Here is a 21,174-nt window from a genome sequence, read left to right on the forward strand (position 1 = left end):
GTGTCACAATATTTTTTTGTCAAATGATTCGTCCCTTGGTCCTGGTTGTGACTCTTAACAAATCAGGAGGCAGTCCTGCTCCTACAGTGACTCTCCTGTCACCCAGATACTTGTTCTCCCTTCTCTGCTAACAATTTTCCCTTATCTTTTGGATTTCTTGTGGAGAAAAAAAAAATTATCTACAGAATGGTATAAGCTATGAACAAGTGAATTATGTTATATCAGGATGAAATATTGGAGTTTGTACAAATAAATGGTTCATAAACTAAATTTAGCCTCTTTTCACAGAGGTAGTTGCCTCTGTTCCTATAATGTGGATAATTGAGCTCTTGATACCAATTAGCAAAATCATTTTTTCTTGCTATGTGGACAGTCAGAATCTTGGGCTTTATCACATAACCTCTGCCTTGGCTTTCAAGTCTGACCCCAGGGTCGGTCTGTCTCCCTACAGCTCTCGTGCAGGTACAGCTTCAACTGGAGCAGGTCCATAAACACAAGTGACTGTTCTGCCTCCGCTCTTGTTTTCTTTTACCTTGTAGGGCCTGCTGTCATCCAAGGTGCCCCCTCACATTTGGAGTCAGTAAACTTCCACCCCCCTCCCCAGGTTGAGCATCCTTCCTAAACTCCTTCAGCTTGAAGTGCTAGAATTCTCAGAGATTAGTCACCCTCCTGGTTTCTGGGCCTCTCACTTCTTAGATTCTCCACTCTCTCATCTTCAGTCCACAGCCACCACTCCATGTTTATATACTAGATCAGTTTTGTCTTCTTCATCCGAAAATTTAGAAATCGAGGAAGAAGATAGGTCATATCAGTGGTTTCCAAGATTTCCCTTTGCAGGAAAATATATATATATACAGATTCCAATATATGAAAGAGAAAGTCCAGTAAACAAAACTTAAGTGAAGAGATTGTGGCTGAAGTAGAGGGAGTGCCTAGAGCTCTATTCCCTTGGCTTCCTCCCACTTCAGAAAGACACAAAATGCAAAAGCATCATGTAGCCATGTCTAGGAACTACCCCCAAGGGTCTGTGAAAACTCCTCCATTTAGCCCTTTCTGCTTAAGGCTAGAAAGCTGACAGTTCTTCCTGACTCTAGGCTAGCAATCATCTTATCATCTTCCGTGTTAGTGTTTGGGAAATGTGAAAAGGCCTTCTGAAGGCTGAACCAATAAAATTGAAGGTATGAAAGTTGATTATGTGAAATGGATTATTCTTATCAAACCCAAATAAATCAGAGTTGAGGGGCCAGGGGGCAAAAGAATTCAGGGTACATAGCAAAGCATCAAGAATTGAATTCTCTGCAAGCCCAGCTGCTGAAACTACCTGCTATAACCTTAAGACCAGTTTTACCTAATAGCTGCTGAAATGACTTGCCACAACTTTAAGACTATTTCTTCCTACCACCATCACTCACCAATCACAGCTTGCCAGCTCTCAAAAGCTGCTCTAGTGCCAATAGACTTTCAAAACAACACATAACATATCTCTTTCTAATAAAACTCCCAGCCTTTTCTTCCTTCTTTGGAAATACTAAAGACCACCCAGGTCTGTGTGTATGCCCTGAATTTCAATTCAATGATTCCAAATAAAACATTTAATTTACAGATTCATCTCTATATTTTATTTTGACTTCAACAGTATAAAGTGTTCCCAAAACGCACTTACTTATAAGGATGATGATCAGTAGTCTGAAAATTCCAAAGGCAGGAATCATTTCTCGAAAATTCTTGCAAAGAGATAAATAATAATCATAAAAGGTACCTATTGGTAAGTGAAACCCCCCTACTACTCCCTCTTCAGCTGCCTTTCATTTGAAATAATGTTTCAGTTTACAGTATTTGCAAACCAAAGCATGAGTGTAACAGCCAAGCTTCCAAATGTATTTGGAAAGTACAATGCTAGTACACTTTAGAGAATAAAATGAAACATGATGTTTAATTTCATGGTATAGGCCGGGCGCGGTGGCTCACGCCTGTAATCCTAGCACTCTGGGAGGCCGAGGCGGGTGGATCGCTCGAGGTTAGGAGTTCGAGACCAGCCTGAGCAAGAGCGAGACCCCCATCGCTACTAAAAATAGAAAGAAATGATCTGGCCAACTAAAAATATATATAGAAAAAAATTAGCCGGGCATGGTGGCGCATGCCTGTAGTCCCAGCTACTGGGGAGGCTGAGGCAGTAGGATTGCTTAAGCCCAGGAGTTTGAGGTTGCTGTGAGCTAGGCTGACGCCACGGCACTCACTCTAGCCCGGCGCTCACTCTAGCCCGGGCAACAGAGCAAGACTCTGTCTCAAAAAAAAAAAAAAAAAAAAATTCATGGTATAAACTAGACAACAATTTATTAGATGGTGATAATCTAAATACAAGTAATATAAAATCAACACTTAACATGTCAATAAATAAATAGATAAAACCCAGCCAGGCTAGCTCATGCCTATAATGCCAGCACTCCGGGAGGCCAAGGTGGGAGGATCGCTTGAGCCCAAGAGTTTGAGACAAGCCTGGGCAACATTGTAAGACCCTGTCTCTACAAAAAATTTAAAAATTAACTGGAGTGGTGGCGCGCACCTGTAGTCCTAGCTATTTGGGAAGCTGAGACAGGAGGACCACTTGAACATAGAACTTGGAGACTGCAGTGAGCTATGGTCATGCCATGGCACTCCAGCCTAAGCAACAGAGCAAGACCCTGTCTCTAAAAGAAAAATAAATAAATAGATAAGGAGATAAATGCTGTCAGGCTAAGTCTGATGAAATTATTTCCAGCCGGGCTTGGTGGCTCACGCCTGTAATTCTAGCACTCTGGGAGGCCAAGGCAGGAGGATCGTTTGAGCTCAGGAGTTCGAGACCAGCCTGAGCAAGTGCAAGACTCTGTCTCTACTAAAAATAGAAAAATTAGTCACACGCCTGTAGTCCCAGCTACGAGGGAGGCTAAGGCAGGAGGATTGCTTGAGCCCAGGAGTTTGAGGTTGCTATGAGCTAGGCTGACACCACGGCACTCTAGCCCAGGCAATAGAGCGAGACTCTGTCTCAAAAAAAAAACCAAACAAAAAAACGAAATATTTCCAAGGTTTTTGGTTAATATTCATTTGAAACCTCTTCATCCTCTTTCACAGTAGTAGTTAGCAAAGACTTAACTAAAATTTAAGTATTACCTAAATTTTTTGAGATAATTTCAAAAGTATTGAAAATGTTGGTCAAAAACCACTGTTTGATTTTAGCTTTGAAAATTTTCAGTCTAGCTTGCAGTATACACTTATGTGTCACTAGAGAACTGCTGAGCCAGACATTTCTACTTTAATTTATTGAGTTACTTCTCCCTTCCCTTTCGAATTATTAACTCTCTTTCCAAGGAGTAAAGATGCTGAAATAGGCGTATTTATTCTAAATCAATTATTTTCAAATTCTTGTGACCATGATCTATAGTAAGAAATTATTTGCGTAACAACCCAGTACACACATAAATCAACAGTACTTATCCTTGTTACATGTGGTATAGATACACACTGATTTTTTTTTTATTTTGTTTAATTTTTGGCAGCAGTCCCTTAAACCGAGTTTATATCCATTCATGGGTTACAATGCAAAGTTTAAAAACCATTTTTCTAAGTGATTTCTATGTTTGGAACAGTTTTATAATTGCTTGACATTTTTCTTACTACAGTATTTTTAAAAGTATGCCAAAAGGTTAAAGGGTTAAGAACTAATCAGGATTTTAGCCTGTTTTAAAAAGTGGTTGGCATTCTCGCATACTATCATGGGAGTGTAAAATGAAATGCCACCTTTGGAGGGCAATTTGGCATATCCATATAAAAATTTAAAGCCTTTTGTTTTTAGACAGGGCTTCATTCACTCTGTCACCAAGACTGGAGTACAGTGGCATGATCAGAGCTCACTGCAACTTCCGACTCCTGGGCTCAAGCAATTTTCCTGGCTCAGCCTCCCTAGTAGCTAGGACTGCACCATGCCCAGCTAATTTTTTTATGTTTTGTTGAGACAGAGTCTCACTATGTTGCCCAAGCTGGTCTCGAACTCCTGGCCTTAAGCAATTCTCCTGGCTTGGCCTCCCAAAGTGCTGGGATTACAGGCATGAGCCACCATGCCAAGCCAGTTTAAAGACTTTATCCAGTAAATCCACTTCTAGAAATTTATCCTACCAAAAAAAAAAAAAAAAAAAAAAAATCACACAAATGAAAAAAAAAAAAAAAAGAACATTTCTTACAACATTATTTGTAACTGTGAAAAGCTGGAATCAACCCAAATCTTTTTCAATGAGAGATTCATTAAATAAATCATGATGCAGCTATTAATATATAGAGGATTCATTCTATGGAACACCTGCAAAGACCGAGGGGGATCTCTGTGTACTGACGTGGGTAGATGGTCACGATACTCTATGCTAAAATGCAGAACAATATAAGGGTGATTCCATTTTGTAATGTTAATATTGGTAGGATTTTGAATACATAAAGAAAAAGGTCTGAAAAGATATATATAAAACCGTCAACAACCTCTCTTCAACCCACCCGCCCCCCACCAAACTTTTAACAAATACTATATTGGGGACCTTGACTTTCTGGTTTATTTTAAATTTTATTTAGTACCCATTACTTTTGAGATCAGAAAAAAACAAAGATGAAATATGAAAGGAAAATTCTGGTGGGCATACAATTCTCAGAAAATGAATGCTCAGTAAATTTTTGTTTTTTAAGAGACAGCGTCTCACTATGTTGCCCAGGCTGGAGCAGTGGCCGTTCACAGGCACCATCATACTGCACTGCAGCCTCGAACTCCTGGCCTCAAGTGTGACGACAGACACGCACTACCATGTCTGGCTTTCAGTAAATATTGATCAATGACAATTCCCTGAACCAAATAACAGTTTTTGGTTTTTGTCTTTCTTTTTTTAACAAAAAGCCCATAGACTTCATCTCCAAAGTTCTTACCACTAGAACATTCATAAAATAGCCTCCCATCAGAGCATAGACTCCTCCTGAAGCACCCACAAGAGATTTGAGTGGATCAAATATGGAGCTGGCAAGGGATCCTACAGAAATAAAACACAAAGAATCAGACATGACTGTAAGAATATGCAAGATAAATTTTTCTAATCTAAAAGTTTGGGAAGTTTGGTCCATTATCATATTAACACCAAATTCATTTTATCCCTTTCATACTGTAGAAGTACAGCTATATAAGCTAACTACTACAATTTTTCTGAAACATTAAATGTTCATTAGAAAGCAATTTAATAATAACAAGAGCACAGACTCTGGAGCCATAATTACCAGCTGTGTGACTTGAGGAAGTTATTTAACCTCTCTGTGCCTCAGTTTCCCTACCTACAAAATAGAGCTATTAATAGAACGTACCACAATGGATTACCAGCGGAAGTAAATAAATTGATAGACGTATCGTGCTTAGAATGCTGCCTAACATGTCATATATACTTGTTAGCTGTTGTTTCAAAATAGCCTACATATTTATTCAAAATAATCAAAATACCTGAGACATTCCAACATTTCATTATCTAATGGCTATCTTTCTCTTTTTTGTTTTTTATTTATTAATTTTTTTTTTTTTTGAGACAGAGTCTCACTCTGTTGCCTGGGCTAGAGTGCCGTGGCGTCAGCCTAGCTCACAGCAACCTCAAACTCCTGGGCTCAAGCAATCCTTTTGCCTCAGCCTCCCAATTAGCTGGAACTACAGGCACATGCCACCATGCCCAGCTAATTTTTTCTATATATTTTTAGTTGTCCAGCTAATTTCTTTCTATTTTTAGTAGAGATGGGGTCTCGCTCTTGCTCAGCCTGGTCTTGAACTCCTGAGCTCAAACGATCCTCCAGCCTCAGCCTCCCAGAGTGCTAGGATTACAGGTGTGAGCCACCACGCCCAGCCTATCTAATGGCTGTCTTTCTCAATGAGCCATGATGTGGCCTCATAATCCTTCTCAACATACCATTCAATCAGATTCCCCAAGCAAGATGAATCCTGTTTGCTCACCCAATCCTAGATGTCCTGGACCAGAACAAGACTTTACAAACCACCTTATACAAATGCTAAGATGTTCTGTCTGTACTGCATAGTTCTATTATGTGGTCTCTTTCTTTCAAGGCCCTCCTTCATTCCTTAGGATACAATACAATAAAATACCTACTTTGTGCAAGAAAGACAAAGTGTCTGTTCTTAGGAATCTTACAAATAGTGAAGCAAACAGCTATTATAAAATGGAGAATTTTTACCACTACTATGATTAAAATATAAATTGGCTGTACAAGCACTTAGGAAGGAATGACTTTCCCAGCAGAAGGATAGAACCCCTGCTACTCTGAGGAGGAGATAGCATTTTGATTAAACTTGGAAGAATGTGGGGGCAAGCAAAAAACAAAAAATAAATAAAAATAAACTTGGAAGAATCTTTAAGATTTGGATAAGGAAAACAAAGGAGAAGAAGGTATTCAGGACTTAGGGAACTGAAAAAGCAAAGACATGAAAACAGAGTTATATGGATGACTATAGATCAGTGTGAAGTAGTCTAGGAATGATGATTCTCAAATGCTAACCTAGAGACTAGGTCTGGAGTGGTTGTATCATAATCACATGAGAAATTTATTATTAAAATACAGATACAAATGTCTATTTCTGGCCATGATGGAATAACAAGAATGGGATTTATCTTCCTATTTGAAAAAACCAAAAGCACTGGACAAGATATATGAAACAATGGTCTTCAAGATACTGGACATCAGACAACAAAGAACAGTGAACCCTGAGAGACAGAAAATAAATTAGATGAGCAGTCTCCAATGAAGAGAGAATTCAGGTACAGAAAAAAATATTTGAAGAAATTATGATTGAATTTTTTCCAAAGTTTGATCAAAACTATAAACCCACAGATCCAAGGTCAACAAACCCCAAGCACAAGAAACCTGAAGAACTGTATACCAAGGTACAACAAAATCAAATTGTTCAAGACCAGTGAAAATCTTAAAAGCAGCCAGAGTAAAAAGACATGTTTCACACTAAGGAACAATGATAAGGATGATATCAGATTTCTCACTGAAAACAATACAAGTGAGAAAACAGTGGAGCAACATCTTTAAAGTATTGAAAGAAAAATACTATCAAGTTTATTTCTACACCTCGTAAAAATATCCTTTATATATGAAGACAAAAATAAAGATTTTTTTTCAAATACAGAAAGGCTGAAAGAATTGATGATCTGCAGACCCGTACATTGAAAAATGTTTTATGAATGTTCTAGTGATAAGAACGAACTTTGGAGATGAAGTCTATGGGTTTTTCATTAAAAAATCCTACCACCTTGGGTGGCTGAGGCAGGAAGATTGCTTGAGGCCAGGAGTTTGAGACCAGCCTGAGCAACATAGTGAGACTCGGTCTTTACAAAAAAACAAAAAATTTTTTTTAATTATCTGGGCATGGGATTTTGCTCCTATAGTCCCAGCTACTCAGGAGGCTGAGGCAGGAGAATCATTTGAGCCCAGAAGTTCGAGGTTGCAATGAGCTATGATCCCACCACTGCACTCCACCCTGGGCAATCGAGCAAGATCCTGTCTCAAAAAAAAAAAAAAATTATTTTTACTTCATTAATGGTATAAAAAAACTTTTCCATAGGTAATGTCTTTAAATAAGCTTTGTTATTTTTGAAAATCCTAGTTAAATATGACACAGAAATGCAAAGATTCCATCTTAAATTCAGTTATTTTCTATAGAAAATTTGCTCTTAATGGCTCTCGTAGCCAAACTATAAAATTTTTAAATGATGTGTGTTTTAAAATGGAAGAATTGCATCATTGTGCTTACTCCAATTATGCAAAAATTTTTTGTTGTAATTTGGATATTAATTCCCACCTTCTACAGTAAAGTTTAAAACCCACTAAAACTCTTCACTGAGAAATTTTTAAACAGATTAGGAAATTGTTTCCCAGCTTTTTTTTTTTCTTTTTGGAGACAAGGTCTCACTCTGTCACCTGGGTAGAGTGTAGTGGCGTCATCATAGCTCACTGCAACCTCAAACTCCTGGGTTCAAGTAATCCTCCTGCCTCAGTCTCCCAAGTAGCTGGGACTACAGGTGTGTGCTACCATACCCAGCAAATTTTTCCTATTTTTGTAGAGAGAGGGTCTAGCTCATCCTCAGGCTAGTCTTAAACTCCTGGCCTCAAGCCATCCTCCCACCTTGACCTCCCAAAGTGCTAGGTTTACAGGCATAAACCACTGCACCCACCTTCCCAGCTTTTTAAGTATGAATTTATAAGAGATGCTGCATCATTTTCAGGAGCAAAATCACATAATGATAGAATAATTTCCAATTACCAGTTTTGAAAATGCCCTTTCCATAGCATAAGTATTTTTGGAAAAGCAGTTATTTTCTCTCTCCTTGAGAGAAAAATGCTATCATGTTCTCAAAGGGACATATTTTGTGTTTGTTTTTCTCAACAACACCTGTTAGGTAACATACCACCAAAAACCTTTTGTTATCACAGAAAAAAGACAGCAAATTCAACACCCTTGTTTTGTAACAGAAAAATGCATAAACTATTATAATTTAAGTCAACAACTCTTCTAAGTAATTTGCCATAAAGTAATCAGCAAATCTCTGGGAGGTACAAAAGATTTTTGTGATAACTCAAGATGTCCTTTCTTTCTTGTAAAGATGACCTTGTTTATTTAGCCAGGCACATAGGAACTGCAATAAATCCTACAGCACAAGAGGGAACAAGCCAATGAGGGCTTTCAGTTCCTGTGTCTTATGGAACTCCCACCCTACCCCCAGGAAACTGCGCATATTTAAGTGACACATAAAGACCAAAGAGGGCCCTATGTCAATCTGTGTATTCCATATTAGTTCTGCTTGATTTCTTGCACACTTTTTAGAAATAAATGAATTGATAAAAAGCATCTACAAAAAACCTACAGTTAACATTATACATAGTGGTGAAAGACTGATTGCTTTCTGCCTAAGGTCAGGAACAAGGCAAGGATATCTGTTCTGACCACTCTTATTCAACATAGATAGTATGGATGTGCTAGCCAGCACAAAAAGGCAAGAAAAGGAAACAAAATGCAAACAGATTGGAGAGGAAGAAATAAAACTGTCTCTATTTATAGATGACTTGATGGTTTGCTGATGACATGGTAAATCCCAAGAAATCTAAGACAAAATAAACAAACCAAAAAAAACCTTAGGGCCCTAATAAGTGAGTTCAGCAAAGTTGCAAGATATAAGATCAACATATAAAAATCAGCCAGTTTGGTGGTGCACACCAATGGTCCCAACTACTCAGGAGGCTGAGGCAGGAGGATCGCTTGAGCCTAGGAGTTTGAGTCTAGCCTGGGCAACATAGTGAGACCCCATGTCTAAAAGAAAAAAAAATCAATTGTGTTTCTGTATACCAGCAATGAACACATGGACACTAAAATTTAAAATGTAATACAATTTAGGAGATCTAAATAAAAGACATACTGTGTTCATGGATTGAAAGACTCAACATAGTAAAGATGTCAGTTCTCCCCAAATTGATGAAGAGGCTTAAAACAACTCCTGAAAAATTCCCAGCAAGAATTTCCATAGATACAGACGAGATTATTATAAAATTTATGTATGGAAAGGCAAAGGAATTAGAGAAGCTAAAACAATTTTGAAAATGAAAAATAAAGTGTGAGGAATCACTCTAACTGATTTCAAGACTTATTATATAACTACAGTAACCAAGACTATGCAGTATGGTAGAAGGATCCGTGGAGTAAAAAGAACCACGAATACCCCACACAGCTACAGGCAAATGATTTTTGACAGAGGTGCAAAAGCAGTTCAATGAAGGAAGAACAATCTTTTCAAAAAATTATTCTGGCATAACTGGATATTCATAGGCCAAACAAGCAAACAGAACCTCAATCTGAATGTTATACCTTACACAAAAATTAACTCACTCAAAATGCATGACATATTTCAATGTGAAGCATAAAGCTATAACTTTTAGAAGATAACATAGGAGAAAATCGTCAGGACTTAGAGCTTAGTGAAGAATTTTTAGACATAACCCGAAAAGCACAATTCATAAAAGAAGAAAATTGATAAACGGACTTCATCAAAAATAAACTTTTGTGCTCTGTGAAAGACCCTGTTGAGAGGATGAAAAGACGAGCTATAGATTAGGTGAAAATATTTATAAACTACATACTCAATGAAAGGCTAGTGTCTAGAATATATAAATAGTTCTCAAAAATCAACAGCAAAAAAAAAAACCAATTAGAAAATGAGCAAAAAACATGAACAGACATTTCACTGAAGAAGATAAGTGGCAAATAAGCACATGAAAAGATATTCAACATTGCATCTCAGAATGTCCCTCCACCCCCCCCAAAAAAAGATGTTCAATGTCATTAGCCATGGGAAATGCAAATTATAATAAGACCATAATGAGATATCACTACACACTTACGAGCACAGGTAGAATAAAAAATAGTGACAACACCAAATGCTGGTGAAAATGTGGAGAAACTGAATCTGAATCACTTATACATTGCTGGGAGGCATGTAAAATGGAACAGACATCCTAGAAAACATTCTGAAATTTTCTTTAAAAATGAAATATGCCACTATCCTATGACCCAGCAACTGGGCCCTTGGGCACTTATCCTAGAGAAATGAAAGCTTGTGTTCACAAAACCCTATACTTACATTCATAAAAATATATACACAAATGTTTATAGCAATGTTATTCCTAATAGCCAAAACTGGAAATAACTGAAGATGTCCTTCAATGAGTGAATGATTAAACAAGCAATGGTACATCCATTTAATGGAATACTACTCAGCAATAAAAAGAAATGAACTATTGATACATGCAACAACCTCAATGAATCTCTAGAGACATACTGAGTGAAGGAAATCATTCCCACAAGGTTATATACTGGATTATTGCATTTATATAATATTCTTCAAATGACAACATTATAGAAATGGAGAACAGATTAGTTGTTGCCAGGGGTAAAGGAGAGTGGGTGGGTGGGAGGGAAGAGGCTATAGCTATAACAAGGCAATATGAGGGATCCTGGCGGTGTTGAAAATGCTTTGTACCTTGACTGTATCAATGTGGATATCCTAGTTGTACTACTGTCCTAAAATTTTGCAAGATGTTACCCACAGGGGTAACTGGTTAAAGGGCATGTGGAATGTCTAGCCATTATTTCTAATAACTGCATGTAAATCTACAATTATCTCAAAACAAAAAGTTTAAATGTTTTTGAGACAGGGTCTCAATCTATTGCCTGGGCTAGAGTGCAGTGGCATCACCATAGCTCACTGCAACCTCAAGCTCCTGGGCTCAAGCAATCCTCCTGCCTCAGCCTCCCGAGTAACTAAGACTACAAGCACATGCCACCACACCCAGCTAATTTTTTATTTTTTGTAGAGACAGGATCTTGCTATTGCCAAGGCTGGTCTCAAACTCCGGGCCTCAAACGATCTTCCCGCCTCCCCAGGTGCTGGGATTACAGGCGTGAGCCATCTCTCCCAGCCAAAAAGTTTAATTTTTTAAAAAATGTTTCCAATAAATGAACAAATAGATGGACGGGAGCTCTAATGGTTTCTTCCCACACTATAATGGATCATTTTAGGCACACCCAGTCTTAGAGATCATTGCCATATGATGCTAGTCCCCACTCAGCCTTTGAGTCCCTTTAATTATTCTCTACATTCTTTTAAAGTTATCTTCCTTACATGCAAATCTGATCATGCTACTTCTCAAAATCATTAGTCTCATACATAAGGGCTTTCATGGTCTAGCTTTAGGCCTTTACCCAATATATGTATCTGTACACTGAACTACTTGCAGTTTCTGTGCAAAATCCTGTCTGAGTGTAAGATACCTTAGAATAGGCATAATGTCCTATCTTCATGTGCTTGTATTATCTCTAATTAAATTATCTCTAATGCTTAGTGTTCCCAAGCATATATTAGGAGTGCAATAAGCCAGGCATGGTGGCTCATGCCTATAATCCTAGCATTTTGGGAGGCCAAGGCAGATGATCACTTGAGGTCAGGAGTTCAAGACCAGCCTGGCCAATGTAGCAAGACCCCATCTCTACAAAAAACTTTTTAAAAAAATTAGCCAGGCATGCTGGTGTGCACCTGTAGTCCTAGCTACAGGGAAGGCTGAGACAGGAGGATCGCTTGAGCTTAGGAGTTCAAGGTTGTAGTGAGCTGTGATCACACCACTGCACTCCAGCATGGGTGACAGAGTGAGACCCTATCTCTGAAAAAAAAAAAGAAAGAGATTGCAATAAATTTTGACTTGAAGCCCATTATAAATGTTTTTTTACCTTTGTTTTTAATTCTAAGAGCCCAGAAGTATTGATTCTGTGTTGCCTTCAGAACACTAACCTGCAATCACTCCTGCCAGATACACCAGCCCCACTCGGAGGCCTTTGTGGACCATTTCCAAGGGAATACCCAAAACGAGCTGCATAGCAAGATTCCCCAAGATGTGCTGAACTCTGTAGAGACAAACACAGTTGTCAAACATTATGACTAAACCAAGCAGTTATTTCCTTGGTAGACTACAGGCTCTGATGTGTCATTTCTAGTTAAGGACTTGCTTAACTAGAATTCCATTTTCTAAGTCTTTTAGCAGGGAACTCTTTTTTCTTTTTTTAAATAAAATCTTGTCTAGAGCTTCAATATTTAAAACAAATAAAGGGCAATTTAGAAGTATAAATTTTACTCCTTGACTCATGAAAAAAAAGAAATAAAACAAAAGTATAAATTTATTTAACTTATTTTATTCTGCTTTGTAACAATTGCTTATAACACCAAACAGAGATCCATGAGGCAGGTTTAAGGAACATCAACTTGAAATTAGGGAGTTTGGAGGACAATTACCATCTTATGTCGGCTTCAGCATCTGATTTTGTTTCCATTGCACAATTTTGAGAAAATTCTAATTCACTGATATTGAATTTAAATTTCAATAGGTTTTTCAACATCCTGTCTTGCAAAACTCAGGATGTTCTTTAATAAAACAGAGATAGCAAGAGAAACTTAATTCCCAGTTCTGTGTTAAAAAGTGTACCTAGTAACACCAACTAAAGTTGGTATCTCCCATCTACTACAATTTGGCAAACAACATATTTGAGTACAGGTGTTTTTAATTATAGTTTTTAAATTTAAATTTTTTTTTTTTTTTTTTTTTTGAGACAGAGTCTTGCTCTGTCACCTGAGTTAGAGTGCCATGGCGTCAGCCTAGCTAGCTCACAGCAACCTCAAACTCCTGGGCTCAAACAATTCTCCTGCCTCAGACTCCCGAGTAGCTAGGACTACAGGCATGTGCCACCATGCCCGGCCAATTTTTCTATTTTTAGTAGAGACGGGGTCTCACTCTTGCTCAGGCTGGTCTCCAACTCCTGACCTCAAGTGATCCTCCAACTTGGCCTCCCAGAGTGCTAGGATTACAGGCGTGAGCCACCACACCGGCCTTAAATTTTAAATTTTAAATGAAATTCATATTATCTTGCTTGTCAAACTCCACAAGCATCTATGGAGAATCTCTGAACATAATTTGAAAAATTCCCACATTAGAGTAATCCGTAACTTAGTTGCTATGTAGCACAGTACTTTATTTTGTTTAAAAAAGATTTCAGATTAAACCAGCAAGTTCAAAAACAAAATAGGTGTTAGATCTTCCACAGTGCCGCGGCTTTCGTATTAGTTTTAAGGATTGTGTTTTTGGATTATCATTTACATAACGAGTATCCAGCAGATCATGGAAGAGGTCCTCTGGGCATACCGTGCAGAGCAGATTCCTTACCTTTAAGGTCATGTGTACACCCATCCATGACTATCGCTGTCCAAGCCAGCTTCAAAGACATATGAGAGGCAATATGTAATTCAGCACAGAGTAGTCTAGTAAGGACAGTAATACCAGTTTTTTTGAGACCTCAGACATAAAGGGGATTAGAGACACCTGCTACTGAATGTAAATGAGAAAGACAAAGAAAGCCATCCTGTTCTCTGAGAACACCTTGAGGACTAGGTGACCAGTACCACAAAAACCCATAAGAATCACCCCACACATCCTTTCTGCTGCGCAACAGCAAGACTAGAAATGGCACGAAAATGAGATCCTGTCGTATACCCAAAATAGAAATACTAATTGTTTTCATCCAAATTTTATCCGCCCTTCAAGGTCCGACTTGAATCTATGTCACCCATGACTCCATCTGCACTCTGCTCTTTCCGTCTTTCTTTCTATATCACTGTGGCTACTCCAACACTTGTTTCTCTTATCCCTTGTCTCCCTTTCTAGTGAGGCTGGAAGGGCTAATGTTGGCTTTCCTGACCTCTCTGAGCCAGGGGTAGCCAAGGCACAAGGTTCTGGCCAATGAGATGCAAGTATGAACACTGGTAGGAGACTTATAAGAGAGCTTCTGTCTTGACAAAAGGGATGGATGTACCAGTACCTAGGACCACCCCTTCCCCTTCTTTTTGCTTTGAATGCAGAGTTATAGCAGTCAACTTGCAGCTGTGAGAGCAAGGCCCTGGGAACAGCAGAGATGCCAGCACAGGACCGAGAGCTCTGGCTTCATTAAACTGATGCACCAACCACCTACCTCTGGGATTGCTATCTAGGAAAAAAAATAACCTCCATTCATTTAAGCCCCTGTTAGATTTTTTTGTTACTTGTATCCAAGAGCATTCCTAACTTAAATAACCCCATAGGTGACATGTCATACACAGCTTTGCAAATTCTTTTTCAGTGCCTTACTATGTGTCAGGCACTGTGAAAATTGTAGTCTCATTTAATCACAACAACCTTATAAGGTGGGTTTTAGTACTCCATTTTATAGATGAGGAAACTGAGACACAAAGAGGTTAAGTAACTAATGTATACTATAATACTGTATTGCCTTACATTACTGTTTAACTGACTATTCCTTCTTATAATTTTAAAGTCCTTGTATGCAGGAGCCATGTTTGCTCAGAACATACCTGTTAAGTGGAAAACCGAAGTGTGGAAGTTTCTATAGAAACTGAACAATTGGTGATTTTGTCCCTGACTTGTCAAGCCTCTGAGCCATGTGTCCTGCTATGGATGCCTGTTTAGCCATTGATCAAAAGAGTCTTCCTTTCAAGTCTACAGCTGAGTAGATTATGCAGACAAGGTTGGCCTCTCCTGAAACCACAGGAGTCTACCAGAGAGGTGGGGCCAGCAGTAAGATTCTCACTACCTGCAGTAGGCATAAGGATCATAGATGCTAAGTGAGGTCATGAAAGGCCATCAGCATTTTAGGCCAGTACAGTGGCTCACACCTGTAATCCTAGCACTCTGGGAGGCCAAGGCAGGAGGATTGCTTGAGATCAAGAGTTTGAGTCCAGCCTGAGCAAGAGTAAGACCCTCTCTACAAAAAAACAGAAAAATTAGGCAGGTGTGGTGGCAGGTGCCTATAGTCCCAGATACTCAGAAGGCTGAGGCAGGAGGATTGCTTGAGCCCAGGAATTGGAGGTTACAGTGAGATATGACGATGCCACTGCACTCCAGCCTGGGCAACAGATCAAGACCCTGTGAAGAAAGGTAACAAAGAAAGAAAGAGGCTGGGCGCAGTGGCTCACGCTGGTAATCCTAGCACTCTGGGAGGCTGAGGCAGGAGGATCGCTTGAGCTCAGGAGTTTGCAGTTGCTGTGAGCTAGGCTGATGCAACGGCAGTCTAGCCCAGGCAAGAGAGTGAGACTGTTTCAAAAAAAAAAAAGTGAAAGAAAGGAGGGAAGGAAAGGAGAAAAGAAAAGGAAGAAAAGGAAGGCTAAAAACTATAAGCAAAATTAAATGGCAGGCACTGCATCTCCTATTGGCAGTATTATTCCAGATGGATAACAGTATTACCTACTCATCAATATGTTCATGAATTAATTTGTTTTAAGTGTGTGGTGATGGGGGAGGGGGGACTGGTGATTCAGCTCCGCCATTTCATAACTAAAAGGGAACATTTAACAGCATCAGATAACTAGTGAAACATACTTTTGGTTTGGTGATGATTTGCTCTCTTCTCCTTACTATTTCTATATAAACACCAACATTAGGCAGTTATAATACAAGGTAAAGTACGCTGGCCTTAGAGTTAGCACTAGTGGGTTGAGGTCCTGGCTCTGCAACTTAGCTGTGTGACTTGGGGCAAGTGACCACATCCTCTAAGCCTCAGACATAGAACAGCAGGAGTAACACCAGCCTCGAAGGGTTGCTGCGAGGCTCAAACATGATTATGGGCATGAAAGTGCCTGATCAATAATAAAGCACTGAACAAGTTCGAGGTTACAATGACGTATAATCACCTCTGGTATCGGTGACTTGACTGTCATTCCTTACCCAGCATGTACCAGCATGTACGAGATAAACCTCCAGGCTTCCTCCCTCTTCTCGGGACAGTAGATGAAGGGACTCTCCAAGATGCCCGTGTCCAAGGTGATCCACTGGTTCTGAGGCTTCCACACCGCATAGTAAATAAACACCGCCAGCTGACACGGAGGGGCAGACGTGAGCGTTAGCCACACCTTCTCCAGAGAGTGGCCCCGTTAAAACCCGCGGGCAGTAACTTCATTCCAAATGCTTACACTCTCAAGTGGCTCCCACCACAGCATGGGCTAAGAAGATGTCAGGAATTAAATTTCTCCGCCATCCCTGCTGTGGTCATGTCCCCCAGTGTGGTCTTATCCTACTTCCTCCAGTGCTGAGGAGCAGCGTCGGCCCCCAGTGTAAAGAAGACTCTCTCTAAAGCCCCTTCCCCCTGCTCTTAGGCACCCTGCTCTCTGACACTGTGTTCTTTCTCTACCACCCTCACCCTCTTAAACACCCGCTGGCCTCGTCTGCCCACCGCCACCGTAGGATCTTTCATTTACAACTTAGTGTGAAGGGAAGTCGATGCTGCTTCTAAAGAGTGAGTAGGAAACGGGAAAAGTAGCAACTTGACGGAGGACAGACCTGGCAAACACTGCCTTGACCACGTGAGGCAGGGGAATGCCCCAGTGATGTCATGCGATGTCCTCGACTCCCTGAAATAGTGTGACGGGAAGGACACTGCACCTCTGTGGCATTCTTCCCGCAAACCCATAACTCCAGTCTAATCATGACAAAAACATCAGACAAACCCAGACCGGGGGACGGTCTAAGGGATACCTGGGCAGTCCTCTTCAAGAGTATCAAAGTCATGAAACAGAAAGCCTGAGACACTGTCACAGATCAGAGGAGCCTGGGAGACGTGACAGCTAAGTGCAGTGTAAGACCCTGCGTTGGAGGGCACCAGAGGACATGAATGGAGAAACTGGTAAACTCCAGATAAAGTCTCGGCTTTACTTAGTACTGACATGCCAACTGTGGACATGTACGATACTAACCATGGGAGAAATTGGGTGAACTGTGTACAGGAATTCTCAGTACTATCTTGACAACTTTTCTTTTTTTTTTTTTTTTTTTTTTTTGAGACAGAGTCTCACTTTGTTGCCCTGGCTAGAGTGAGTGCCATGGCGTCAGCCTAGCTCACAGCAACCTCAAACTCCTGGGCTCAAGCGATCCTCCTGCCTCAGCCTCCCGAGTAGCTGGGACTACAGGCATGCGCCACTATGCCCGGCTAATTTTTCTATATATATATTTTTAGTTGTCCATATAATTTCTTTCTATTTTTAGTAGAGACGGGGTCTCGCTCTTGCTCAGGCTGGTCTCGAACTCCTGACCTTGAGCGATCCACCCGCCTCGGCCTCCCAGAGTGCTAGGATTACAGGCGTGAGCCACCGCGCCCGGCCGACAACTTTTCTATAATGCTAAAATTATTCCAAAATAAACAGTTTATTTAAGAAAAATTTAATAAATAAATAGGTCTTTCTGTGAGAGGCAGATATCTCAGCACCTGCTCCGTGACCCTTCTATGAAAAATTGGCCTCTCCATAGCACGCAGTGTCTGGGCAGTCGTGGTTAGTACCAGGTGACCTTATCCTGCTCTTCTCCAACCCCTGGCTCCCCCCGAACACACACAGTTGACGGGAACATGGGCACACCAGACAAGCCACAGGCTGGAAGGGTAGGAGGGAGAAGCAGAAAGACCCTGATGACTTCCCAGTTGCAGATAATCTCACAACAAAATCCCTCGAGAAAACTTAGAACTATGTTTGTTCTTCCAAAACAGCCTTGACAAAAGCATCGCCTGGGAAGCTCACACCTCTTACCTGAGCCATGAAAGGCTCGTTCCTCATGACGGTTAACATTATGTGTCAACCTGGCTAGGCTGTGGTAGCCAGACATTTGCTCAAACATTATTCCAGATGTTTCTGTGAGGGTATTTTTTAGATGAGATTGATATTTAAATCAGGAGACTTGAGTGAAGCAGATTCCCTCCATAATGTGGGTGAGCCTCATCTAATCAGTTGAAGGCCTTACTAGAAAAAAGACTGTCCTGCCTTAGGAAAAGGGAATTCTGTTCCACAGACATAGCCAAAAATTAAGGGAAAAAAATGAAAAGAGAATTCTGCCAGCAGAACACCTTCAGACTCAAACTGCAACTCTGCCCTGGGCCTCCTGCCTCTGCCCTACAGATGTTGGACTTGCCAAGCCTCCATGATTGTTTGAACCAATTCCTTAAAATAAATCCCAATCTCTCTCTTTCTCTCTCTCTCTCTCTCTCTCTCTCTCCACACACACACACACACACACCGTATTGTTCAGTTTTTCTGGAGAACCCTGACTAATACAGTCCCTGATAAGGAAGCTGAGGCATCAGTGGGAATGAAGAGGATTACATTAGGGACTTCCCAGTGCCCCGGAGTCACACCGCACAGGCAGCCATGCTCGGCCAGTTCCTTTGTGAGATACCCGGTGTGGGAGAAAAGGCTGGGTGTCATGAAGCTCAGGTGGAGCCTAGTCCTGGCCCAGTCACCAGGATGTCAAGATGGGACCTTGGGCAAGTGACCCCAACTCTCGGAGCCCTGCACTCTTTTCTGGAGAGCTGATGAAATAAGAGTCTGAGAACACACACATGCTGTCCAAAGCAGACATCGTTAGAGGATCCCCTTTTTTTTGTACTGAAATTTGGAGGCAGCCTTTAACTCTTCTAAGCATATGGCCCCAGACAGACCTTATGAACCAATCTAAGTTGGTTCCTGAGATAAAGCCCATTTGCAACCCCAAGATTATTTGGCTTATAAAGACCCCAGCAGCTAAAATGAAAGGAGGCCACTGAAATTGCAGCCACTGCTGGGCAGCAGATTTGTCTGACAAATGAAACACAACCCTTGGTTAAGAGTGACCAGGGGCACAGGAAAAGCCTGGGAAGGCAGCTCTGGAGAGGGCTATGGTGGAAGTTGGTGTGGCTGCCCCGTCCCCACTGAGCTCTCTTCTCACGTGTTCCCAGTCTCTTCTCTAGACCTGGATCTAATCCCCAGTTTATTTGCAACCCCCCAGTGTGACACACACCAGTGTCCACCACCACCCATACTCACCTCGGCCAGGCTGATGGAGATGATGAACACCGGCGGGGGGAAGCAGTTAGCTCTCTCCAAGTATGTTATTCGGGACTTTTCAGGAAGCATCCATTTTGAGACAACCCTGTGGACCTTTTTATTCTTGGCAGGACCTTTACCTCCCCCTTCCTCTCTCGTTTTCTCCTCTTCCTCCAGCTCTTCTTTCATCTCTCTCCCCATATTCAGATTCACACTCTCCATCTCCAAATCACGAGCAGCAGCCATTGTCCTGGGTCCTCCCTCCACCTGAGAAGGACATGAATGCCAGGGAACAGGTGACCCTATGGTCTCCAGGCCATGGCTCTTTCCTGGGCTGTCTGGCACAACTGTTGGTTTCCAGGGCCTTTCCTGTGTTAATAGAAGGCAGCTGAAGATAATCAAGATGGTCTAAACCTCCTAAATGGCCCCAAATAAAGCTTTCACTGTAACTGTTTTCAAAAGCATGAGCCGTGGAGCCACATGACTGGGATAAGAACACAGCTCTACCATGTATCAGCTGTAAGGCAACCTCAGGTAAGTCACTTAAGTTCTCCAAGCCTCAAATTATGTATTTCCTAAATTGTGGTCAAATACACATAACATAAAATGTACCATTTAAACCATTTAAAGTGTACAGTTCAGTGGCATTGAGTACATTTACAATGTTGTGCGACCATCACCATTATCTAGTTCCAAAACGTTTTTCATCACCACAAACAAAAACCCCATACCCATTAAGCAGTTAATCCCCATTCCCCCTCACCCCAGCCCCTGGCAACTGCAAGTCTGGTTTCTGTCTCTGTGGATTTACCTGTTCTGGATATTTCGTAGAAATGGAGTCATATAATATGTATTATCATACAACATGTGGCCTTTTGTGCCTGGCATGTTTCATGCAGTGTTTTCAAGGTTCATCCATGTAGTAACAAGGGTGAGAATTTCCTTCCTTTCATGGCTGAATAATACTGGGTTGCATAGATATTCTATATTTTGTTTATCCATTCATTTGCTGATAGACATTTGGGTTGTTTCCACCTTATGGCTCTTGTGAGTGTGCTCCTACGAACATCCCTGTACAAGTTTTTGTTTGAACATCCATCTTCAGTTATTTGGGGCATATACCTATGAGTGGAATTGCTGGGATATATGATAATTCTATGTTTAACTCATTGAGAAACCCTCAGATTCCATTTTAAAGTAGGGATAATGATACCACTTACCTCATAGCATGGCTGGGAAGATTATTTAAGACAATGAATGTAAAGCATTTAGAACAGTATGTGGCATATAGTAAACACTCCATAATTATTGTTCTTGGCTATGATGGACATGTGGGCGCATAGCTGGATGGATGGGTAGATGGAAGGGATAGAGCTGAGTCTGGGCTTACTTTCACACTGCAAGTTACTAGGAATCAGATCAAATTCAATTTAGTTTCAAATGAAATTCATTAGGCAAGTTTTGTTTTTTGGGGTTTTTTGGGGTTTTTTTTTTGAGACAGAGTCTCACTCTGTTGCCTGGGTTAGAGTGCCCTGGCATCAGCCTAGCTCACAGCAACCTCAAACTCCTGGGCTCAAGCGATCCTCCTGCCTCAGCCTCCCAAGTAGCTGGGACTACAGACATGCACCACCATGCCTGGCTAATTTTTTCTATATATTTTTAGTTGTCCAGCTAATTTCTTTCT

At 40.7% G+C, this 21,174-nt stretch overlaps 1 protein-coding gene across 1 annotated transcript in view; it reads right to left on the bottom strand.

The window, feature by feature from the left end:
- The window catches only part of RHBDL2 (rhomboid like 2), a 31,070-nt gene that overhangs the window by 3,879 nt on the left and 6,017 nt on the right, over positions 1 to 21,174 (bottom strand). The window contains 6 exon segments of the mRNA XM_069477723.1: positions 1,664 to 1,724; positions 4,939 to 5,039; positions 12,399 to 12,511; positions 16,372 to 16,520; positions 19,491 to 19,802; positions 19,804 to 19,859. Of these exon segments, the coding sequence (XP_069333824.1) occupies positions 1,664 to 1,724; positions 4,939 to 5,039; positions 12,399 to 12,511; positions 16,372 to 16,520; positions 19,491 to 19,802; positions 19,804 to 19,859 (792 nt within the window).

The sequence above is a fragment of the Eulemur rufifrons genome, chromosome 8 (genome assembly GCF_041146395.1).
Source record: "Eulemur rufifrons isolate Redbay chromosome 8, OSU_ERuf_1, whole genome shotgun sequence".
Lineage (NCBI taxonomy): Eukaryota > Metazoa > Chordata > Mammalia > Primates > Lemuridae > Eulemur > Eulemur rufifrons.